We start from the raw sequence: 23861 nt of genomic DNA, 5'->3' as shown, positions 1-23861 counted from the left end.
TTTAAATGCTGATGCTCCTGCATATCAAGGGAGCTCTTCTTCATTTAGCTTGCTCTGAGGACAGTTTCCAAGGACAGTTTCCTGATAAAGAATGTAGGGTAATTAACGAGAGCAGCCTGGAGGATATGGATTAGGAAAGCAGGGAATGAACAAAGGAAAAAATGTCAATACTATGAATTATTTGTCCCATTTGAGACTCCACCTCCCAAAATACAGTAAAATTGAAAAATATATAGTTAACTTACAAATGACAACAACTGGTAATTAAAGAATGTATAACAGGGTGAAATATAAAGCACTGTTCAGTGTTCAAACTCATTTGTGATAGGCCATGAAGTTGTAGCCAAAGGTTTCTGTGGGTGTTTGAGAGCCATTTTCTTTGTCCATCTTGAAGTCATCAAGTCTGAAGTAGAGTTGGCCTTTCACTTTCACCCTCATGCTACTTTTTGCATGTTTTCTCAACCACTGCTGTTTCCTTCACCCAAGGGTGGATCTGTGACCTCCAACAGAAACGCCAGCTCGACCTTCCTGCCAGCATTCCAGCACACACACATACACACAACCACTGTGGTTCCGAAAACAGCAGAAAGGGTAAACGATCATAACAAATAAATCAAGAAAGAAAAAATAATTAAAGCCGATATGCTTTACAGTTTATTTTCACCTCTGAACACAGGGAGCATACAGGGCAGGGAGATGAAAAAGAAACACTGTTCTGACATTTTATGGCAGGGTGAGCAAGTACACCTGCAGAGACACAGAAAGGAAGAGAGAGAGAGGGGAAGAGAGAGAGATAAGAGTAGAGCAAAGTAGCGAGAGAAAAGAGGTGGAGCAACACAGAGTAAAGAGCTGCTCAGAGAGGCAGAGCAGTCTGCACACATCATCAGCTTGTCTCTTTAGGAGGACGAGAGCAAGAGAGAGTAAGAAAGAGGGTTAAGAAGAGACAGACGGAAAAAAGGAAGAAAAGAGAAACTGCATCAAAGAAAAGAGAGAGTTGTTGTTGAGCTGGGAATCCATCCAGCAGACTTCAGTTTGTGTCCAAAACCAGTTAAAACCAGAGTGACGGGGAGCCGTGAGTGGGAGGACAGACTGGTTTCTAGCCACAGGGAGTAGACTGCAAAGCACCATGGCTGACAATGTGAATGAGGAGTCGGATTATACTCCGGGGAAAGATGAGCTGGACTGGGGCTATGAGGAAGGTAGGCTGGGCTCTCTCAGCATGTGAAGGGATGCTGGAGATGTGTGAAAAGCTAAGGATCAGGAGGAGTTTTAAGGGGGACAACCCAAAACTTTACACTTTTTCAAAACATTTAAAAAAAATGCAATTTGATTCTTTAGTTGGATTTGGGTTATACACTGTACAACATCTGTCAGACCAATATGTTTTTAAAACACCACTAATGGTTTTACTCTCTCATCTCCTATGCTGTAGGTTGCTCGAACGGCATGATTTACAGTCAGTCATATAGAAAAATATCACAAGAACAATATCACTTTTTGCTGGCAACAATATCAAGTTGCCAGCAAACAGCTGTTTATCACTGCACTGCTAAAAGTATAGGAGACTTGCAACAGACAGTTGTTGGTCAGAGACTTACAGCAGAGCAAAGATTTCCTTGGACTCTACAATTCATACAATAAAACTCCAAAATGACTTGGCATTAAGAGCTGTCACTCATATATCACTCATATATCTTTGTCTACAGAGAAACTGAATAAAGCACATAAACACTTGAACATAGGTTACAAACATTACTGTCATACTTTCAGTATGTCATGTAGTTATGTGTTCACTTTGTCTTTCTGCTAATGCTGCTTTTACTGAGCATCGAGGGATATACTGTCACACTGAACTGTGAAATTCTTACTGTAAGTATACTAAATTATATGGAATACCATGTATATCTAAGACACTAATATTTGACATGCAAATACCTGGTTAGCTAAGAGGAGATGAGAGGTTCCCACAGGAAATTCTTCATCTTAATTTATAAGCACAAGTACAGAACTTCCTTGCCATGAGCTGACAGAGCTCACTGCTGTGTAATAAGCAAAAGTTTCCTTTCTTAGGACTTAGCTAAGGTGTCAGTCACATAGACCTAGAGGTTGGTTGACCCCCTGACAACCTCTGGTCACCAGGGAAAAATGTTGCTGGCAAATTGTTGCTGCTATTGCCAGGTGAAATCAGCTACACCAAGAATCTGCTTGTGATAGCTTTGGTCACCTGCAGTTTGCATTGAAGACAGACTTTTCTACAACGAGTTGTCATTTACGCCACAAGCTTTAGTCAAAGTGGAACAAGTGCAGTATAAATTGGGTTAGGGTTAGGGCTAACCCTAACTTTTACTCTGACTGCTCTCAATTTCTCATTTTCGTCACTCTTAGTTTCACTAACAGTTGGTGAGTAGTTTGCAAGTGTTTACAGAAATTTCAGCATCTTCCATATAAACTGCTGCAAAGGTGGCAGCCTGCTATCAAGTAAAGCAAAGGGGGTTTCTCAAAGAAGGGTTTTGGTGTACCACTTTACATCTGCTTGCAAACACTTTCTTGATAACAACAGCCAGCAACTTCCAGCAACCACCCACAACCAGTTAAAGAAAGCACATCTTTCTGCTGCAACCAGTGAATTACAAGGTCACTGACTAACTGGTCTGCGATTTGATCAGTTGGTTTCACAGAGCCTGCCAGAACCTCCAACAACCACTGAAGGTGCACATTTTCCCTGCTGAGTGGTGGCTATCAGATGGCCACCAACTAACGCCTGTGTGGCTAACAAGCTGGCACAGTCATTTCTTGATTAGCTTACACATAAGAATGATATCATCTAACACTAAAGTTAACAACACCAAATTCTTTTCCAATGGCTGAAGCAAAAAAACCGTAATTACTCACAAAGCTAAGTCCTTAATTTGAGGTCATTAAAGCAACAATCCACAATTTAGTAGTGCCACTGAAATTCTCACTGCCTTTAGTAAACTGTTGTTAAGGCTTTAGTTGCTGAGGAAAGCGTGTGAATGTGACCACTGCCCCATGCTTCTTTGCTATGGTGTGAGTAGTCAGCCAGTGAGGACCGTCTATCTGCAGTCCCAACAGAAAGGCACACTGTGAGGCCTGAGCTCCTTGTCTTGGAGGCAGATGGGTGTACTGGACTTTCCATGAACACGATACTGCCAGTGTGTATTTCCTTTTTCTAAAAACACAGCAGGTTGTGCACATTGTACACATCTCTTACTGTTGCAGTCAGCTGAAAAGTGAAGCAAATTCTGTCTTTCAGTGGGATCACTTTCTCTACACTTGTTTATCTTCACACTCTATTAAACTGATAGCAAAGGCCTTACTAGTGTTGTGCTGTGAACAGGTGATCTGTCTCATTTAGGACAGACTTGCCCTGTTTTTACAACTGCAGTCTGCTTAATTTTGTTTTTATGAACAGTAATCTCATTGTCACACTCACTGCAAGAAGTCCTGTTTACTAGACACTGAGAGGAAGCAGAAAGAAACTCAGGACCAGAATGAGGACAAGGCAAAGAGGAAGAGGGACTTAAGACCAGTTTTAGCCAGTCTCGTGTCCCCACACGTTCTTCTGAAACTTTCAATTCAATTCAATTCAATTCAATTTTATTTATATAGCGCCAAATCACAACAAAAGTCGCCTCAAGGCGCTTCATAGATACAGAGAAAAACCCAACAATCATATGACCCCCTATGAGCAAGCACTTTGGCGACAGTGGGAAGGAAAAACTCCCTTTTAACAGGAAGAAACCTCCGGCAAAACCAGGCTCAGGGAGGGGCGGCCATCTGCTGCGACCGGTTGGGGTGAGAGAAGGAAGACAGGATAAAAGACATGCTGTGGAAGAGAGACAGAGGTTAATAACAGATATGATTCAATGCAGAGAGGTCTATTAATACATAGTGAGTGAGAAAGGTGACTGGAAAGGAAAAACTCAATGCATCATGGGAATCCCCCGGCAGCCTACATCTATTGCAGCATAACAAAGGGAGGATTCAGGGTCACCTGGTCCAGCCCTAACTATATGCTTTAGAAAAAAGGAAAGTTTTAAGCCTAATCTTAAAAGTAGAGATAGTGTCTGTCTCCCGAATCCAAACTGGAAGCTGGTTCCACAGAAGAGGGGCCTGAAAACTGAAGGCTCTCCCTCCCATTCTACTTTTAAATACTCTAGGAACAACAAGTAGGCCTGCAGAGCGAGAGCGGAGCGCTCTAATAGGGTGATATGGTACTACAAGGTCATTAAGATAAGATGGGGCCTGATTATTTAAGACCTTGTATGTGAGGAGCAGGATTTTGAATTCAATTCTGGATTTAACAGGAAGCCAATGAAGGGAAGCCAAAACAGGAGAAATATGCTCTCTCTTTCTAGTCCCTGTCAGGACTCTTGCTGCAGCATTTTGGATTAGCTGAAGGCTTTTCAGTGAGTTTTTTGGACATCCTGATAATAATGAATTACAGTAGTCCAGCCTGGAAGTAATAAATGCATGAACTAGTTTTTCAGCGTCACTCTGAGACAGGATATTTCTAACTTTAGAGATGTTGCGCAAATGGAAGAACGCAGTCTTACATATTTGTTTAATATGTGCATTGAAGGACATGTCCTGGTCAAAAATGACTCCAAGGTTCCTCACCGCGTTACTGGAGGCCAAGGTAATGCCATCCAGAGTAGGAATCTGATTAGATACCATATTTCTAAGATTTTCAGGGCCGAGTACAATAACCTCAGTTTTATCTGAATTAAGAAGCAGAAAGTTAGCGGCCATCCAGGTCTTTATGTCTTTAAGACATTCCTGCAGTTTAACTAATTGGTGTGTGTTATCTGGCTTCATGGACAGATAGAGCTGGGTGTCATCTGCATAGCAGTGAAAATGTATGCTATGTCTTCTAATGATACTGCCTAAGGGAAGCATGTATAATGTAAACAGAATTGGTCCTAGCACTGAACCCTGTGGAACTCCATAATTAACCTCAGTGTGTGAAGAGGACTCTCCATTTACATGCACGAATTGGAGTCTATTAGATAGATATGATACAAACCACTGCAGTGCAGTACCTGTAATACCTACAGCATGTTCTAATCGCTCTAATAGGATATTATGATCAACAGTATCGAACGCTGCACTGAGGTCTAGCAGGACAAGCACAGAGATGAGTCCACTGTCAGAGGCCATAAGAAGATCATTTGTAACCTTCACTAAAGCTGTTTCTGTGCTGTGCTGAGCTCTGAAACCTGACTGAAACTCTTCAAATAAACCATTCCTCTGCAGATGATCTGTTAGCTGTTTGACAACTACTCTTTCAAGGATTTTTGATATGAAAGGAAGGTTGGAGATTGGCCTATAATTAGCTAAGACTGCTGGGTCTAGAGATGGCTTTTTGAGTAAAGGTTTAACTACAGCCAGCTTGAAGGCCTGTGGTACATAGCCGATTATTAGAGATAGGTTGATCATATTTAAGATCAAAGAATTAATTAATGGCAGGACTTCTTTGAGCAGTTTTGTAGGAATGGGGTCTAAAAGACACGTTGATGGTTTGGAGGAAGTAATTATTGAAGTTAACTCAGAAAGATCAATTAGAGAAAAAGAGTCTAACTTAACATCAATGGTACTAAGAGTAACTGTACTCTGAAACCACCGTTTTCCTCTCAAGCACACACCCAGATCTGTTTATATCACTTCAGGGGATATCATTTGACTTTGATATATATATATATATATATATATATATATATATATATATATATATATATATATATATATATATATATATATATATAAATAAAAACACCCAGCACGCCCCTGCGGGCGGTTTATCCTTCAAGCTCGGGTCCTCTACCAGAGGCCTGGGAGCTTGAGGGTCCTGCGCAGTATCTTAGCTGTTCCCAGGACTGCACTCTTCTGGACAGAGATCTCCGATGTTGTTCCTGGGATCTGCTGGAGCCACTCGCCTAGCTTGGGAGTCACCGCACCTAGTGCTCCGATTACCACGGGGACCACCGTTACCTTCACCCTCCACATCCTCTCGAGCTCTTCTCTGAGCCCTTGGTATTTCTCCAGCTTCTCGTGTTCCTTCTTCCTGATATTGCTGTCATTCGGAACCGCTACATCGATCACTACGGCCATCTTCTTCTGTTTGTCTACCACCACTATGTCCGGTTGGTTAGCCACCACCATTTTGTCCGTCTGTATCTGGAAGTCCCACAGGATCTTAGCTCGGTCATTCTCCACCACCCTTGGGGGCATCTCCCATTTTGACCTCGGGACTTCCAGGTTATACTCGGCACAGATGTTCCTGTACACTATGCCGGCCACTTGGTTATGGCGTTCCATGTATGCCTTGCCTGCTAGCATCTTGCACCCTGCTGTTATGTGCTGGATTGTCTCTGGGGCATCTTTACACAGCCTGCACCTGGGGTCTTGCCTGGTGTGATAGACCCCAGCCTCTATGGATCTTGTGCTCAGAGCTTGTTCTTGTGCTGCCATGATTAGTGCCTCTGTGCTGTCTTTCAGTCCAGCTTTGTCCAGCCACTGGTAGGATTTCTGGATATCAGCCACCTCCTCTATCTGCCGGTGGTACATACCGTGCAGGGGCCTGTCCTTCTATGATGGTTCCTCGTCTCCCTCCTCTTTCTTGGGTTTCTGCTGCCTGAGGTATTCACTGAGCACTCGGTCAGTTGGGGCCATCTTCCTAATGTATTCTTGGATGTTCGTTGTCTCATCCTGGACTGTGGTGCTGACACTCACCAGTCCCCGGCCCCCTTCCTTCCGCTTAGCGTACAGCCTCAGGGTGCTGGATTTGGGGTGAAACCCTCCATGCATGGTAAGGAGCTTTCTTGTCTTTATGTCAGTGGCTTCTATCTCCTCCTTTGGCCAGCCTATTACCCCAGCAGGGTACCTGATCACGGGCAGGGCGTACGTGTTGATGGCCCGGATCTTGTTCTTACCATTCAGCTGACTCCTCAGGACTTGCCTGACCCTCTGCAGGTACTTGGTGGTTGCAGCTTTTCTAGCGGCCTCTTCATGTTCTGTCTACCAGTAGCTGGTGTTTTGCGCCTCTGGTATTCTTGCCAATTCCTTTCTGTGTCCCGCTCATGTATTGACCCATGTGCCTGTTCATCTTAGCCGATATGATGCCTGACAGGAGCTTCCATGTAGTACTGAGGCAGGTTATTGGTCGGTAGTTGGAGTATATATATATATATATATATATATATATATATATATAGCAGCAAACTCCAGTAAATAACTATCCATCCATCTTCATACTAATCAAACAGTTGTCTGTGTTGTGCCACTTATGGTACCATAAAATGTGCTTTCATTGTTACTAGGCTACCATTGCCATATTTATTATAATAATTACAGGTTATGACTTTACTGCTTGTAGACTTGCTAATAAAAAAACATTTCTGACTCCCCTCTTATATAAAACAGCCCCCCCCCACGTTCCTCCAGTAGGAAGAGCAAATGACCAGTCAAGTTGGATGACTTGTTGAAATCTTAACTGGTAACTGTACTCTAAACATACAATTCCCTGTCTAGTACATGTTTGCTCACTTGCGAGGCTAGTGAGCAAGCACTAGCCATGCAAGTGAGCTTTGTTAGCATGGCTAACAACATGAATGGGATTTTTTCTGGTATGGGAAAAAGACCAAAGTGAATGACAGCTGAATTGATGGTTAAGTTTCAGGGTCAGTGATTGGGTTGGACCAGCTGTTGGTAAAATAAATCTCTAAAGGTGTATCTTAATTTGGATACTTGTGTTACTGGCACACAACATTAAGTACACAACATATTTCCTTCCTACATGAATTTAGACTGATTGCATGTTCACCAATTAAAACCTGAGTTGTGAGTATGGCATTTGAAACCTTTGACTGTGATTGGATTTCTGCCTGCTGTCAGCATCTGATCACATATTGTACAAACTTTCACCAAAAATCCAGAAGCAAAACTGCAGAAAGTTAGAAACTGATGTCATTGAGCGAAGAAGAAAAATAGTGTTGCTATTTTTATGACCGATTCCATGAACTCATTTGGGAAGTTTTTACAGATTTTCCCTCTAGACTTCACCGGAAGTCTTTTTGTAACCATAGATATCTATCCAATCCATCCATCCATTCATCTGAGAGGCAGGGTACACCCTGGACGCCAGTCTGTTGCAGGGCTTATTGCAACCTCGTACCCTTCATATGGCATGCAGATTAAGCCACTTCCATGCTGCTTTCATTTTTTTGACCCTTAAACAATATTTGATGCTGCTTATGACTGCTCTGAATAAAGCTGTCAGTGAAAGCCATTATTTACCTCAAATGGTACTTAGGGAAGTACTTGATTTGAGGCACAGGATGGACGCCTATTTAGCAATGACCAAGCCCTTCATAAGAGCTGTTTTATGTGGTGTATATTGTTTAAATTAAGTGTAGATGATGACTTTGGTAACATATTACAGCTAGTCAAAGTTTGAACTTTGAAACAGCTGGTGCAACAGTTCCCTTTACTTTTAAGTGTGACTTGGCAGAACACTTAAAACTGTGCAACCATTTTTAATGGTCATGTTCTTAGTAAGCCTATATGTTACAACAATAATCTGAATGTATGCTCTATTTCATGTGCATTTTTATGCCTATTTTTGCTCATAAAGGTGTAGAATGGGGACTTCATTTCCCAGCAGCCAATGGCGAGTACCAGTCTCCCATTAATCTAAACTCCAGGGAGGCTCACTACGATCCGTCACTCCTGGATGTTGGATTGTCACCAAACTACGTGGTGTGTCGAGACTGCGAGGTCATCAATGATGGACACACTGTCCGTATTATTCTCAGGTCCAAGTCAGGTAACTCCCAGCAGCCATGACATCATATCAGCAAACACAAATTGTTGACTAAACTGCTTTGAAACAGGATGTATGAATAGTTTTTGAGATTTGGTAGGAGGTGATTAATGTATATTTTTCTCACAAGGGAAAAGCAAAAAAGTTGCATCGCATCACAAATGACCCCTTTCTCTCACACCGACTATTATTCTGACCTATTTAGCCTTCTTCCTGTACGTGCTTGATCATAAACCCTCTGGTTTCCTGTGACAGTGGTTACTGGAGGTCCACTGCCAAGCGATCACGAGTATGAGCTTCATGAGGTTCGATTCCACTGGGGCAAAGAGAACCAAAGAGGATCGGAGCACACGGTCAACTTCAAGGCTTTCCCTATGGAGGTAAACCAAGGAGAAAAAAGAGAAAAAAGCAAGGCCATAACCATGAAGCACACCCCAAACACCAAAGAAATGCACTGATTTGTTTAGACTTGTCTTCAGCTAACACTGTAGTTTGATGAGTCCTTGAAGACAAAATCTTTTTTTTCTTTGAAAAGTATCTGCTTTGATATCAATAGCATTGTTCCACAGTCATAATCAAACATTCTGTGACTCCGTGTGTCTGTGAAATCTTTACGGTGCGTTCTCTGACAGTTCATCAAGAAACTGTACCACTCCATCCAAAAACCTACATTTATATTTTCATTTTTTTTTTTGTTTACAAATGTGTGAGCTGTTTCTACTTTGGTTTTTACTCCACGTTAGGTCAATCCCATTTTTATCTTGTCATCTACAACAACTTTGCATTTCCCAAAACTGGACTCCATCTTCAAACACTAATGTTATAAATTCTGGTGAACTTTCTTAGATAACGTTCCTGCACAATATAATATCTGGCATTTTACTGGACCTCAAGGTAAATACCTAATAAATTCCTAATTATTAGGACACCAAAAATATATGAATCTGACAACAGAACATTGGACTTGCTGGTCTACAAATGTCCCATTTTCCCATTTTTAGTGTTTGTCCGTAGTCAACAAGGGAAAATTGTGTGAAGAGAGCTTGGCTTATTTGAAGACAGTGGTAAATACAGTTTACTGTGCCGATTGTACTGAGCTCAATCTACTGCAGATATTATTCTCAGTATAGCTCAGTGTCTCTTTCCATTCCTGTTTGTAGCAGCAGAACTACCCTTTTACGATAGCTTATGTTTCCTTTTACAAAACACATTATCAGTTCTCAGTGCAGAAGGCTATTGATAATGAAACAGGCAGCTCAGAGATCACAAAGATATTATACATTAATGTTTTTTCCACTGTCTGTTATAATAAGACACATAGCATGGCAGCTGTAAGTCTTATCATGTATGTAACTTCAGTCTGGTCTTGTATTTACTGCTTTCAGGGTCGAAGCTTTGTACACGTCCCTTTGTTTATGTGAAAGCCCTTACAAAAAGCCTTCAGTCACCACAAGCTGATGGTTTCTCACTCACTCACAACGTGTCCTCTCTACAGCAAATGTTGTAATGTGTAATGTGTTGTTTCTTTGTGTGCAGCTTCATCTGATTCACTGGAACAGCACTCTGTTTAACACATTGGAGGATGCTCTAGGGAAGAAGAATGGAGTACTTATCATAGCTCTTTTTGTGCAGGTAAGCATCCAGAGCCAGAAGGCTGGCAAAGTGACCTGATAAAGGATTGATTTACAATGTCTGTTTATTCATAGCCAAGAAACTATTTTCTATGTCAGTCAGAAACATCGTTAAAGTCAGTGTCTTTTCAGTCCTGGAAGTTAGGAGGTGGAGCATTCATGGAATGAAGTTGTTTTTCCTGCACATTCCACATACACTTGTTATTGTGAACTGGGAAATCTGGGGGCCCAATACTTTGAACTCTTTGTCAAGTGTTGTGTGTATTATCCTACTGAAAAAGACCAGTGGCATTAATGAATACTTTCTCCACAGAGAAATACGTGTTCTGCAGTAATGTTTAGGCAGGTCAAAGCAACATCTACATGAATGCAACTGAGGCTTACCAGCAGAAAATCATCACACTGTCCCCAGTGTGACAGACATTGTCAAAACTAGTTATTGCTTGATATATTGCATTTTTTAAATGTTTGAAAATGTCTGTAAAGCTTCCACTGAAGAACTTTAAAAGAAAGAAAGAAATACAGATACCCCCCCCCCCCCCCCCAAAAAATAACATAAATTTAAATACATTTCTTCATAAAACAGATGCATTTTTTTCTCCATGCTTAAAAAAAGACACTTAAACACACCATTTCTCCCTGTTAAGTGCAGCTCAGGGGAAGTGCCATTTAAGAAGGCTGTCCCATTTTCCATGTATATGATCCAGCTACAGAGTGTTTGGTGACATCTTATGCAGCCTGTGAATGCTCAGTTAAACACAAAGTAAAAGGTGCTGTCTTTCTGTGGAGTTCTAAGTTATATGCTGGCTCCCTAAACTGGGACTGAGCCACAATGCCCGTTTTAAGTCTAGTCTTGACATGCATTTTTATAAACATTTGCTTTTATCAGCCCTAATGTACTTTCCTTCCTAGCATTGTAAAAGCTGTTTTCCTAAATGACTGATCAGATAAATTCTAGATATGCTTGGTGTGGCCTGAGAATGAGTCAGTTTGGAATGTATTGTTTGCCACGTTCCTGTGAAATTCCCCTGATTTACATGCTTAATGCACTCCATAAGGAATAATCCTCAGCTCATGAAATGAGACCGGGTTTTCAAGAACTCTCAGTAGACCTCTTGAAAAGCTAGTCTGCTGAGAAACCTGCTCAAAAACCTTGACAAAAAACAGTGGCTATCTCACTCTTTCTTCAACCCAAAACATTCCTGACCTCAGACCTAACACTACACACATCCTGTTCTCAACAGAATTCTTACTTCATTCCCTGTTTACTTCCTGCAGACATAAAAGTATAAAAGTCCTGCTTAAACACAATCACTGGTAGCATTATCGTTATCAACTAGTTCAAGCTGAAATAAGGACTACTTTGTCAGTTGTGAAACCAAACATGCTTACTTTTTTATCAGATTGGTAAAGAGCATCTGGGACTGAAGGCCATCACTGAAGTTCTCCAGGACCTGCAGTACAAGGTGTGACTGAATTAAAAAAAAATCTGAGCAGATGAAAGCATTTTAAAATGCTGGATTTGTAGGATGCATGTACAATGAGAATAATTATCTTTGTGTTAATGCCACCAGGGGAAGAGCAAGATAATCCCCTGCTTTAATCCCAACACTCTGTTACCGGGTAAGCAAGGATGTCTTGAGCACCGATGCAGATTTGTAGCTATTGCCTCCTGATAACACCCATACGATTTTTGTGTGGGTGTGAGATAAAGTTGAAAAAAAAATGCAGATCATGTCCTCATTTCAGAAAGTCAACTGCATGATGGGATGAAGAAATTGTTTTTTGTTCAGCCTTGAGAGCTGAAACAATATCATCAAACTATAACTGATGTTTGCTTTTTCCACAAAACCTGCCCACAGATCCATTACTGAGAGACTACTGGGTGTATGAAGGATCTCTGACTACACCACCTTGTAGTGAGAATGTGACCTGGATTCTCTATCGTTACCCTCTCACCATCTCACAGTTACAGGTAAAACAAATAAAGCAGGCAAAGTAAAGCATCCTCTGCCTTTTTAAGGTTTTTTTTGTTTTATTTATTTTTCTTCTTCTGTTTAATCCCAGAATTATTATCTCAGCCTTAAAGGCCCTTTCAGCTCAGTGTTTTGGGTTCCTGACAGGCAAAGTCCTCAGGCAGCTGTTTTCTCAGAAGAAGCTACAGCATCAGCTGCTGATGGTAGTGGAGTGTTTAGCTGCTGATGAGACGGATATATTTTGCCAGAAATCAGTGGAGAATATAATGGTGAATACAGTAAAGGGTTAATGTATAATTGTCAATCTTTCATAATAAGAAGAAAAGAAAAAAAACCCTAGATGCAGAAAGCTGCAAAACCGCAAAACCCTGCTGCTATTTCACAATAAAAGCATTTCAGGAACTTTATAAAGTGGTCCCAAAAAGTTGATTCTGGTCATCTGGACGTAGCGTTTTCAGTGAGAGAAATGTTTCGCCACTGATCCAAGTGACTTCTTCAGTCTCAGCTGACTGCAGGTTTCCAACCTTATATACAGTAGATTTGCATAATGACTTAAACTAGCACCACTGAATGAACAATGGGCTGTGAGGTCTGTTTCTTGATCATTAGTAAGCAAATTGTCATGACCATTGATCAACAACCACTGATCAATGACCTTGCCTGACGAGTTACTTATTCTGTGTTGTGCCATCTTAGCCAGAGGTTGTTTGGCTTCTCCAATGTATAAATCCTGGCAATCCTCCTTAACAGCGTACAGTATATTACTCTGTTTGTGTCAGGGGACCTGATCCTTGGGGTGGACCAATTTTTGGCTCAGCGTGTTTTGGGGTTTAAAAGCCACGGATGCAGTGTTTAGAGAAAATGCGTCTCAGCTGTTCCGATACTCCTGACACATACAGGATGACCACAGGTTTTCGCTTAAGCAGCGGTTGCCCTTCTCTCCTGGATCAGCTGGAGCTTTCTTTAGGTGCTCTAACAAATGTCCAGCTGGGATAACCACATTTACTCAGGGCCTTCTTGAAGCGCTGTTCTTCTGCTTCGCTGGCTGCTGAGTCTGTTGGGATGGTGTTCCCTCTATGTTGCAGCGTCCTGATGACACCCAGTTTGTGCAGCAGTGGATGATGAAACCTTAAATACTGATCTGTATTCGTAGGTTTACGGTACACACCAACTTTTAAATGTCCCCCATTACTGATGGAAATCTCACAGTCTAACAAGGCTAACCTGTCTTTTTTTTTTATTTTTTATTTTTCACTGAAAATTTCACATCTAGATAAACAGAATCAACTTGTTAGTATTTCCTTACCTGGATGGCTGAACATGCATCAAGATCTATTAAGTGGTGAATATTAAGAATATTAGCCTAACACTGATATACAAAATTTCTGTTACTAGTGAATAGTCTGTTTATTGGCAAAACACATTTTATTTCTCTTATGAAACAACTTGTAGATATCTGCTGCAGCAGTAAAATAAAGTAGACATCAGCAAAATTATAGGCCATGAATCATACATGGTAACGGCTACCCATGGCAAGTGTAAGCCAATCAGTTACATTGCTTTTACTGGCGTGGCTCTTCTACTGCGTTCAGTGTCTGTATTGTTCATGTTTGAGGGGGTTTCTCATTTTCTACATCCTGTCTTATATGATCAATATGTCAGCCCTGTATGTATTTTTAAATTGCACAGTAATGCTAGTCCACAGCTCTCTAGCAGTTACTCACAGTACAGGAAACCTTTACACTCACTACCAATCAATAAGTCTGTCGAGTTTCTTTTGATACATTTTTATTTGAATTTAGCCTTTGGGTCTCTCATGCTTTACTCCAGCAGCCTGATGTAAAGGATGATGACAGTAACCATCTGACATTTAATTCAGGCTTTCATGTTCCCTGCTTTCTGCTCCATTGAACCTGCAGAAATGCCAACAGAAAGGATGACTTCAGGCTCCCTCAGGCCATGCCCTATTGTGAATAATAAAAGCTGGAAAGTATCAATGGGTTAAAGATGATAAATTTTCTTATTTTTAGATGATAACAAAGCCAATCCTGCAAACAGGTGGTATATAGTATGTGTTTAAAGTTTTAAGTTAAGCCATTTTTATGGCTCCTTCCGCAACTATTAGTGCTTCTTGTTTGCAGCGTACAAATAGAAGTCCTAAAAGCAAACACTAAAACAGAAAAATCTTCAGTTGGGTTCTGGTTTTATGAGGGGCGTAAGTATAAAACCTGCCAAGTGTTAGGCAGTTCAGACAGCAGCTCTAGTTTCTCACCAGTTGATAAGCAGGCCCAAGCAGTGGGTTACACTAGAATAATATAGTCCTTTAACAATGCTATACATGCGACCTTCTGCCTGCCACCCTTTCCATTACACTTCTCTCTACATCCCTTTAAAGTAAAAAAGCAAAGTGTAAAAAAACACAGTTAACTCCAGCACACTGACCTGTATGCTGTTTTTTATGCCTACTCATGTACTGTGCTGCACTTTACTGTTCTTCTTTCTGTAACATGTTCTGTAACCACAGCAAGTATTTTAAAACAGCAGGTCCTTCTTACCTAGAATACACACCTCAAACATCCGGCTATTATTGACTCTGTGTGTGTGTGTGTGTGTGTGTGTGTGTGTGTGTGCGTGCGTGCGTGCGTGCGTGCGTGTGTGTGTGTGTGCTCAGTGAATGTGTATACATATCAGGCAGTTACTATGCCTACTATGTTGTTAGTATGTTGTAATGCACTTTGACAGCGTGCTATAAAGCTTTCCTCTGTGACACAGCTGCACGGCTGCATAAAAAGCCTCATATTTGTTTTGCCTGATATTGCTACCCCCTGCACAGTATGTGTGTGTAGATCATATCTGCACTTGCAGCATTTTCTCATGAACAGGAAGTCAGGTGAAAGATTATTCTGATCTGAGAATTATAAAAAGCCCAGAATGCTCTTTTTTGTAGATGACCTGTCGAGCTTTTATATTCAGAGATGAGTAAAAATGGTTCGTTTGTCCATCTGACATGCTAAACCAAAGCAAATAGTGAAATCACCAGAAATAACCCCTCCACTTTCTCTGTTATGAGGAATCACACATAACTTTAGTCCTTCCTTTTTATACCCACAAGCTTGTTTTTAGGAAGGTGAAAGTGAGGCTCTGAAGACTTTATACAGCTGACAGTTTGTCAGATTCTTTTCCTTAGACATGAATAAATACCTGCAGCGACACAATGCAATATAAAGTGAAGGCACAGTGGAACCTAAACCCACAATCACCACAGTGCTCCTCTTGTTGTGGTAAAAAGAAGGAAAAAAAAGAAGATTGCTATTCTACTACAGGGTAAGACATCAGAACATTTTAAATTAAATTAAAGTAAATAATGATAATTCTAAAATTCAGAAAGGAGGATTTTCTGGTGAAAAAGTAGCCCTGCGTCTCCAAGACCTCAACAGACTCCCTCAGTTTCTGTGTAAACATCTTTGTCATTGCAGATTGAGGAGTTTCGGAGACTACGGTCCCACGTCAAAGGTGCGGAGCTGCCAGAAGGGAATGATGGGATGCTGGGGGACAACTTCCGTCCCACCCAGCCGCTCAGTGACCGGACAGTTCGCGCTGCCTTCCAGTGACTCCCACTTTCCACCGCCATCTCAGACAAACTGTGGGATCTACAGATACAATCAAAGAAGGTAGCATTGTCACAGTGAGTTACACTTCAATACAGTGTTCTGAGGTGGTCACGTCCTACTTTGAGGAAAAGGGTTTGTCTTTTCATATAAGGTCAAACCTATTAATGGAACGCATGCCTGGTATCGTACACCTTTCTTGCAGAGGGTTCAAGACAGATAATAGCAGTTTGTTAGGAAACAGTGACAGTACAATAGCAAATACAAAGTATTATTAGGAATTTTTTTTAATCAAGATGGTTTAAGATGATATTTACGCTCATTGTAACTCTGAGCCTCTGAGCGTGTTGTTGTACAGTGAATTTTTCTGACAACTCCCTACTGCTGTAAAAAAACCCTGACAAACAGCTGTTGATGCCCTCAGTGAGATCAAACTACAACAGCAAATCTGATGTAACTAAACTCAGAAACAGTGAGCTGAACAGCTCTAAAATGCTGTTTAGCTCACTGTAGATGGGGAATCAATAATTATCTGTAGATGTGATGACTGATATTTGAAAAAGTAACTATCACTTGCTCTACTTACCACCAAACACTTTGTATTTTTAGTCAGTTCAGCACATTTCCTCATGAGGGACAGAATTTTAATGAACTAGGCATACTGTCCCTGAGGTATTTGGGCCCTCAGAATCCATGGCACATAATAGATCAGGCCCTGGAAGAACTAACCCAGTTTAGTTACTAATGTGGGACCAACCTATATACAGCACAAAGTGCATGGAGAGATCCCAGATTTAGCTCAGCAGCACTGCAGGAGGAAGGCAGGGCAGAACTTTAGGACATCAGAACAGAGCAGGACGCTTAAAAATGCGACGACTGTAAAAATGTAAGGCTAAAACAAACAACCTTGTTTACTATTTTTTATGTGCTGATGTGAAATAAACACGAATATTAAGCAGGTACGTCACTTTCCCCAAACATTGCATAATTACAGATGAGGTCACCTAGTACTGTTTAGATCAAAACAAATGCTTCACTTTCGAAGATAAACATTTTTGCGTTATTGGTTATGAGTCTGCATTCCTTCATTCTTATGGTGTTTCTACGCTGTTTTGAAGTTGTGAAGAAGAAGAAAGAGGAATATTTGTAGCTTTTCAGACCTCATTCTGGCTCAGTGTTAAAGGTAAGAGCACAAGTGCCTCGTGTTAAATACAAATGAGCAACGGTGGGCAGAAGCAGTAACCTTTTCTCACATCTCTACACTATCAGTTAGCCTTTTGCAACATAATGTCAGGGACAGGAACACAGTGTCTGCCTTGCAGTAAATTATCTCATCTGACATCGATGTAGCGTCTGTAACTTTTTAAATCAGAAAGTAAAACATGCTGAATTTGAGTTCATAGTCTGGGTAATGCTTTGCCACATGCGTGCCACATTATAATGCCGCTAAATAGCTTCCAACTTTTGTTAGTCCTACATGAATGGATAAGACTCATGCCCACGTCCCGGGCTTGGCTCAGCTTACAGAAAGCCTGTAAGCCGAGCCAAGAAATGCCAGAAAAACCTTCTGCAGAACCACATGGAATGATACTACAGAGAGTTCTACATGAGCTAACCTGTAAAATCAGTGGTGTGTCACGTTAAATGTCCAGAGGAAAACTGAGTGTTTCCATGTAGTCATGGTGTTTTGGGAATTGTGATCACATAATGAGTAAAACTGTCAGTTTACTGGTTTCATTTGAACTGAGTCATTTTGCCCAAAACAGCTATTTTTGCAGATGTAACAGCTTAACAGTGAACTCCCAGCTAGTGTTTACGCTCTGAAGGCTACACGGTAGAGCTCTTCAGGGTCATATAACTCTTATAGCCCTGTGATACCATAGAATGCTGTGGAAGATCTGAACTGACGTCCACTTAGGCCAAAGTCAAAGGACACAGACGAGAGTAACAGACGGAGTAAAAACTGAAGCAGAGGACAAAAAAGTGAGGGCTTGTTGAGAGCGAGGAAGTAGAGGGGTAACTTGGTGAAAGGAGGTAAAAATGCCAGAGGGATGAAAGAGGAGTGAGCGAGCAGAGGGAAGAAAATGGAAAGAAACAACAGAGGACTATTGTCTATGGTGTAAACAGATACTGATCTGGTCCCACCAGCAAAACACACCTAAGACAAGAGTTCAGACTATGGGAAAGACAACCCCTGGGGGAAATAGAGCCTCAGAGGTGGAGTTAAAAAAATATTTGTATGAAGTGTTATACGTAAGTAGGATTTTCAGGTATCTGTACTTGGGTTTTTATTTTTTTGATGACTTTTTGCTTTTAATCTATGCATTTTTACTACACAAATATCTGTACTCAAAACAGGCTTCTTTCTTCAAGTTCATTGTGTTTCATGTCACTATGTGTCTTTAAGCATCGACAAGCAAAGAGAGGAAAGAGGCTAAAACATATGCATATGCATGCATAATTCATAGGAGTATGCGTTGAGGTTAGAGTTGGTCTGAACCATCTGGAACAGCATTTTTGGTGCAGAAGCTGTGGTCATTGTGCTTCTGTTATCACCATGACAGCTGTAAGCATGAAACAGACTCCAAAGAAGCTCACGGGATACAACGGCTCAAAGTTGACAGGTTTTATTGTTACAAAGGGAGGTTTCTCCAAGGGAATTTAGTATGGGTGCATGGATGAGTGGCGCAGTGGTGATTTGAGTTTTTGATTTACAATTGAGTTGTAATTTCTTCAGCTGTGAGTTGACGAGCAAACTGTGGGGGAGCCAATGGTCAGAGCTGTTCAAATTTGATCAATGGGAGGCTGAGCAGGCAGGTAAATGGTAAATGGCCTGTATTTATATAGCGCTTTACTAGTCCCTAAGGACCCCAAAGCGCTTTACATATCCAGTCATCCACCCATTCACACACACATTCACACACTGGTGATGGCAAGCTACATTGTAGCCACAGCCACCCTGGGGTGCACTGACAGAGGCGAGGCTGCCGGACACTGGCGCCACCGGGCCCTCTGACCACCACCAGTAGGCAACGGGTGAAGTGTCTTGCCCAAGGACACAACGACCGAGACTGTCCAAGCCGGGGCTCGAACCGGCAACCTTCCGATTACAAGGCGAACGCCCAACTCTTGAGCCACGATCGCCCGTTAGGTCCGGAGGGTGAAAATTTGAATCAGCCAGACCAGCTTGACAGAGACAGGTAAAGGTAAAATAAACACAAGGGAGTGGATACTTGGACAGGTCTGAGAGTCATATAGGAGCCTAAAAAGGAAGGTTTTGGAATTCTGCGGTCAAGTTCAGACTCACACCAGATTGAGATACTTTGGCATGACTTTAAGCAGGCCTTCAATGCTAAAAACGCTCCAAGGTGGCAGAATCAAAACAATTCTGCAAAAACGAGTGGGCCAGAATTCCTCCTCTTCTTTGTGTTTGTGTTATTTTTGTTCAGTTGTGTGATCAAAGAGCTACGCAAACAGAGACCAATGCTGAACCAGCATGGGAGTAAGTATTTAATAGATTTAGTTGAGCAAATAAAGATCCTGCCTTGCAGCCTGTCTATCTTAGGAAAATAGTAGGGGATCAGACTAAATAATAACAGTACAGTCGTTACCTTGAAATATGAAGCGCCTTGAGGCAGCTGTTGTTGTGATTTGGTGCTATGTAGATAAAATTTAATTGAACTGATTTTGGGGCGACATGAACAATATTATTTTCAAACTTCTGAGTTGACTTCATTTGTCAGAACAGTGAAAACAAAGCAACCCTGGAGCTGAGTTAAGACAATAGTACATATCCGCTACCAAACAACCGATTTCATATCATTCTGAAACTGATGTTCGACTACCAAGAGATGATTTTGTTTGTTTGTTCTCTTTTAGCAGCCAGATTTCTTTCTTTTTTGACCAACACTATGAAGTTGTTCTGAATTCTCTTTGGCAATGTACTTTCTTCCCACCCTGCTGCAACATGTGCCTCTTTTTGGCTCACTAGCTCAGCTCACATATATGTGACTTTATGTGGTACCTTCGAAGGAAAAAATAATGAACTTTTACAGAGGCTTTTTAACACCTCCTTCTAAAACACCTCAGTTTTGCTGGAGTTTCTTTCTCCAGTTTAAAGTAATTGGTTGTAAAAGTACAAACCTAGCATTTCCATCTGTGTGTTACAGTTTAGCTGCTGGACACATCTGGTTTTTCTCATTCTCCTAATCACATCCATATTTGTCTTTTCTTACAGGAGAGAAGAAAGAAGAGGCGTGAAGAGAGTAGCAGCAGTGCAAGGATGTGGTTCTAGATCAGCCGCAGATTAAGAGTGAAGGTGGACAAAGAAGCTATTGATTACACCCCTTTACAGTGTGCGTGTGTGTGTGTGTGCTTAAGTGTAGTCTCTACACCCTCCTGCCCCTCCCTTTTAACATATGTAAAATCCCCCTCTGTTTGTGTACTGTAGTGTGGTATTGTGTTAATCTGCTGTGTCTGTCCTGGTGACAGGAGGCTTATAATCAGCCAATCTCTGCTGTCAAAACAAAAGGAAGCTTGAACCACAGATGTGGTACCTAGACACATCCGTGCGCGTACACACACACACACACACACACACACACACACACACACACACACACACATCCTTTGTACATTACGTGAATACAGGACGTTAATTATGCAAGACTGTACACATTTTACACAAAGTTTATGAGCTTATTTGAAGCTAAATTTCAAATGAAGTCACACAAAGAAAATATACACGTGTATTAAATCAAGCATCCAGCAAGATCTTAAAAGAAATCATGTTTCTATACAGCCTCTGTTTGAATCTTTTTAGCAAATCTCCATTGTTAGTATTTCTTTATTAAATGTCCCCCAAAGGGCTGGAGAGAGACAGGTGAAGGCAGGTGTACTGGCTGAATATTATTGGAAATTAAGCACTGAAGGAATCTTTGAACTGAATAATTTTCCATTATTTCCATCAGCTTCCTGTACCTGATGCATTTTCACATCCGCACTCTGGAGGTTGGGCTCATTTTGTAGGTTAACCCTTCAATCCAGTGTATTTTGCTTATTTTCCAACTCAATATTTGAATTCTGGGACTAACATTGTTTAAAGGTTCAAAATAATCCATATTTACAAGGTGTTGCTCTCCATGCCACTACCACAATGCTGCACCAGTTAGTGAAACAACTATGTTTAAGGGTAAAACATCAATTTTTACATGCATCCTGAAAATTCTCAATATTTCTGAGGCTAACAAATAATATCCAGAACATCCTAATAACAAGGGAAAAAATTAATTTGCGCAAATTTATATTCTTGTGCATTTTTACATGACAAGTAAAGTAAGTAAAATAAAAAAAAAATGAGTTGATTAACTTTTTGAGCATCAAAACGGCACCATCAACTTTTTATTTTGGCAAAGCAATTTATGTTAATGTCATTGAGCCTATAGTCAAGTCATCTTCGCTTATGACCTGGATTACTCCCTGCAAAGCATAAACATGATGCAACGATGCTGTGTGCACAGATGTGGGCGGTGAGCCAACGCACTGCAAGGCGAGCATCTCAGCTTGTATTTTGTTTTGTATTTTTGACCACCTCTCTCGACAAACAGGTTTGAACAGCAGGTGGGTGAAACTAGGTGCCTGAGATGACCATATTAGGGATATTCTCTCTCTCTGACATCATAAAAAGTTTAGAGTTAAAAAAATGTTTGATGCCTGAACTCACAGGGGTTACTTGTACATACACTGACCTCATTATTTGAACCTTAATATGAATGTCCAGCATTGAGACTATGTTCCTGAAAACCAGGGCAAAGCACAGTCAGTCCACCTTATCGTTTAGATACATTTCTGACCAAACTAACACAAACTAAAAAACTATACAGCCCATCATGAACCAGCAATTCTGAATAAAACAGTATTATGCTGGATGTCTTCACACAATCAACAGCTTTAATACTGGATATCAGTGTTCCTACTGAACTTTCAAATCCCATTCATCAGTGGGACACTGCAGCCACTACCACAACTTATGTGTTACTAGCACTGTTTTTTTTTTTAAATTTGTGTATGTGTCAGTGTATTTGTGTGTTTGAATGCCTGGCCTCACTGTATGTGACTAACTGATCTGGCATAAACTGTGAGAACTGATGACTATTACTGTAAAGCAACAATAAACCTGACACGCTGACTTACTAAAACTCTGAAATGGAAACTGTGTTTTTCTTGACAATGAGCCATATCTAACCAAGCGTCATGAAAAAAAGACAAATCAAACAAGGAAAATAAACACGGTTTGTGTATCCAGTATGATATAAAGATTAATTAATTATTTTAGGAAAGAACCTTAAGAAATACGGAGACAATTATTGCAACTGTGTACTATGAACCTGTTGCTTCTGGAATGGTTGCTTTGCAGACTGGAACTGATCGTGCAGTCAGTTGTCACCGCCATAGCAACTTTGGCACGCCATGATAGTGATAAGGTGGCAATAAGAGTAAGTCTGCTATGAGCTTGCTATCAGTTTGCAGTTAAATAGGGTCAAGCTGGCAATTACATATAATCTGTTTGTGATAATACAACAATTAACTGTGTTAATCTTTTGCAAACATTTACAGAAATGTAAATGTGCACAGAAAATATGATGTAGGCTTTAAGAAACTGTGCTCTGATATAGGAATACAACCAGAACCACTGTGAACCAGTTGAGTCCCTTATCGTAAAGAGACACAGATGAGTTGCGCCCATCAGCATATACCCACTCGGAAATTTCAGTCTGCTTGAATCTGTCTGTCTCTATAAATTAGATAGCAGTCATTTGCAAACTCCTGCCTGGAGACAGGTCACGTTGTGCAATCAAAAAAAAAAGCCAAGCAAAGGTTGAAGGTGTCGGATGCTTAACCTCTGGGCCAACAGTTGGTTGATGTGACTGGTTACAATCAGTTGGTGGATGCAAAAATATTTCCTGCAGTCAAAAGACAACCACCAATTTTTGTGATCATCAGATTTCATGATTCTGATGCTGAGCATGTTGTGATCATTCAGGTGGCTAAGAGTGCTAATTAAAACTATTCAGAATGACCGCCTTAATCCCACAATGAGGAATCTCTGTCCTGACATGACTGGTTTTATTTAAGATTACAATAGTCCCATGCATATGATACGAATCATCTGTTTTTAACTTCACATCCCATCAGCTATGGGAGAGTTTATACAGACGTGTTAGGTCACCAACATCAAAACACTAAATTAGGGAATACCTTTTAAATGAATGGTGTTCTATTCAGAGCTCCAGACACCGAAGCTGCTCTTAAGTGTTTTGTGTAGTTTTCCCTTTAATTCATTATCCAGTGGTATCTATAATGTCAATTTTTGTCTTTTTTTCTTCCTTTGTTGTCCAAAAACACATCAAAGAGCCACACTATTTCTCTGGGCAGTGCATTTCTTTTCACCCTAAATACACATTGTATAGCTAGCACCAACCATCCTGCTTAAATCACAAATGGTCCAAAAGCAAATCAAATTTCATGATAGTGAAGTTTGCAAGCATTGACACGTGGATTAGCACACGGTTGACTTGGTCCTTTCATGGTGTGCTTAAAAGAACAAGCAAAACTAAATCAGCCATACCTTATCCTTTGAGTAAATATACTGTAGAGCATTGACAGATTTGAATATGCATTCTGTTCAGCCAGCTGTGTCTGCTCAGTTAAGTGCAAGATGGTCACACCATGGAGAGGCACAGCTTACAGGGCTATTTTAGAAAGAAGGAAGAGCAGCAAGAAGAGGAACCATCAAGGTAGGATA

The 23861-nt window shown here is 40.9% G+C and overlaps 1 protein-coding gene across 3 annotated transcripts; it reads left to right on the top strand.

Moving 5' to 3' along the window:
- Positions 1–871: 871 nt before the first annotated feature.
- LOC147331931 (carbonic anhydrase-related protein-like) lies at positions 872–22265 on the top strand. Of its 3 annotated transcripts, none has more exons than XM_086288264.1 (9): positions 872–1199; positions 8660–8845; positions 9098–9222; positions 10379–10474; positions 11877–11939; positions 12048–12096; positions 12336–12448; positions 15926–16120; positions 20295–22265. In XM_086288264.1, exons 1-8 carry the CDS (start codon positions 1127–1129, stop codon positions 16058–16060), a joined length of 840 nt encoding a protein of 279 aa, XP_086144390.1. In that variant the 5' UTR covers positions 872–1126; the 3' UTR covers positions 16061–16120; positions 20295–22265. The 3 variants fall into 3 exon arrangements, with proteins under 3 accessions (XP_086144390.1, XP_086144389.1, XP_086144387.1); XM_086288263.1 differs by having other exon boundaries at positions 8654–8845; positions 15926–16134; XM_086288261.1 differs by having other exon boundaries at positions 873–1199; positions 8654–8845.
- The last annotated feature ends 1596 nt before the right edge of the window (positions 22266–23861 follow it).

Source organism: Aulonocara sp. 'chitande type north' Nkhata Bay, linkage group LG4 (assembly GCF_057382095.1).
Source record: "Aulonocara sp. 'chitande type north' Nkhata Bay isolate Kocher_YH1m ecotype deep benthic linkage group LG4, A_spYH_male_GT1.1, whole genome shotgun sequence".
In the NCBI taxonomy this organism is placed as follows: domain Eukaryota; kingdom Metazoa; phylum Chordata; class Actinopteri; order Cichliformes; family Cichlidae; genus Aulonocara; species Aulonocara sp. 'chitande type north' Nkhata Bay.
Note: the sequence above shows the minus strand (reverse complement) of the source record. Positions and strands in the feature narration are given on the sequence as shown.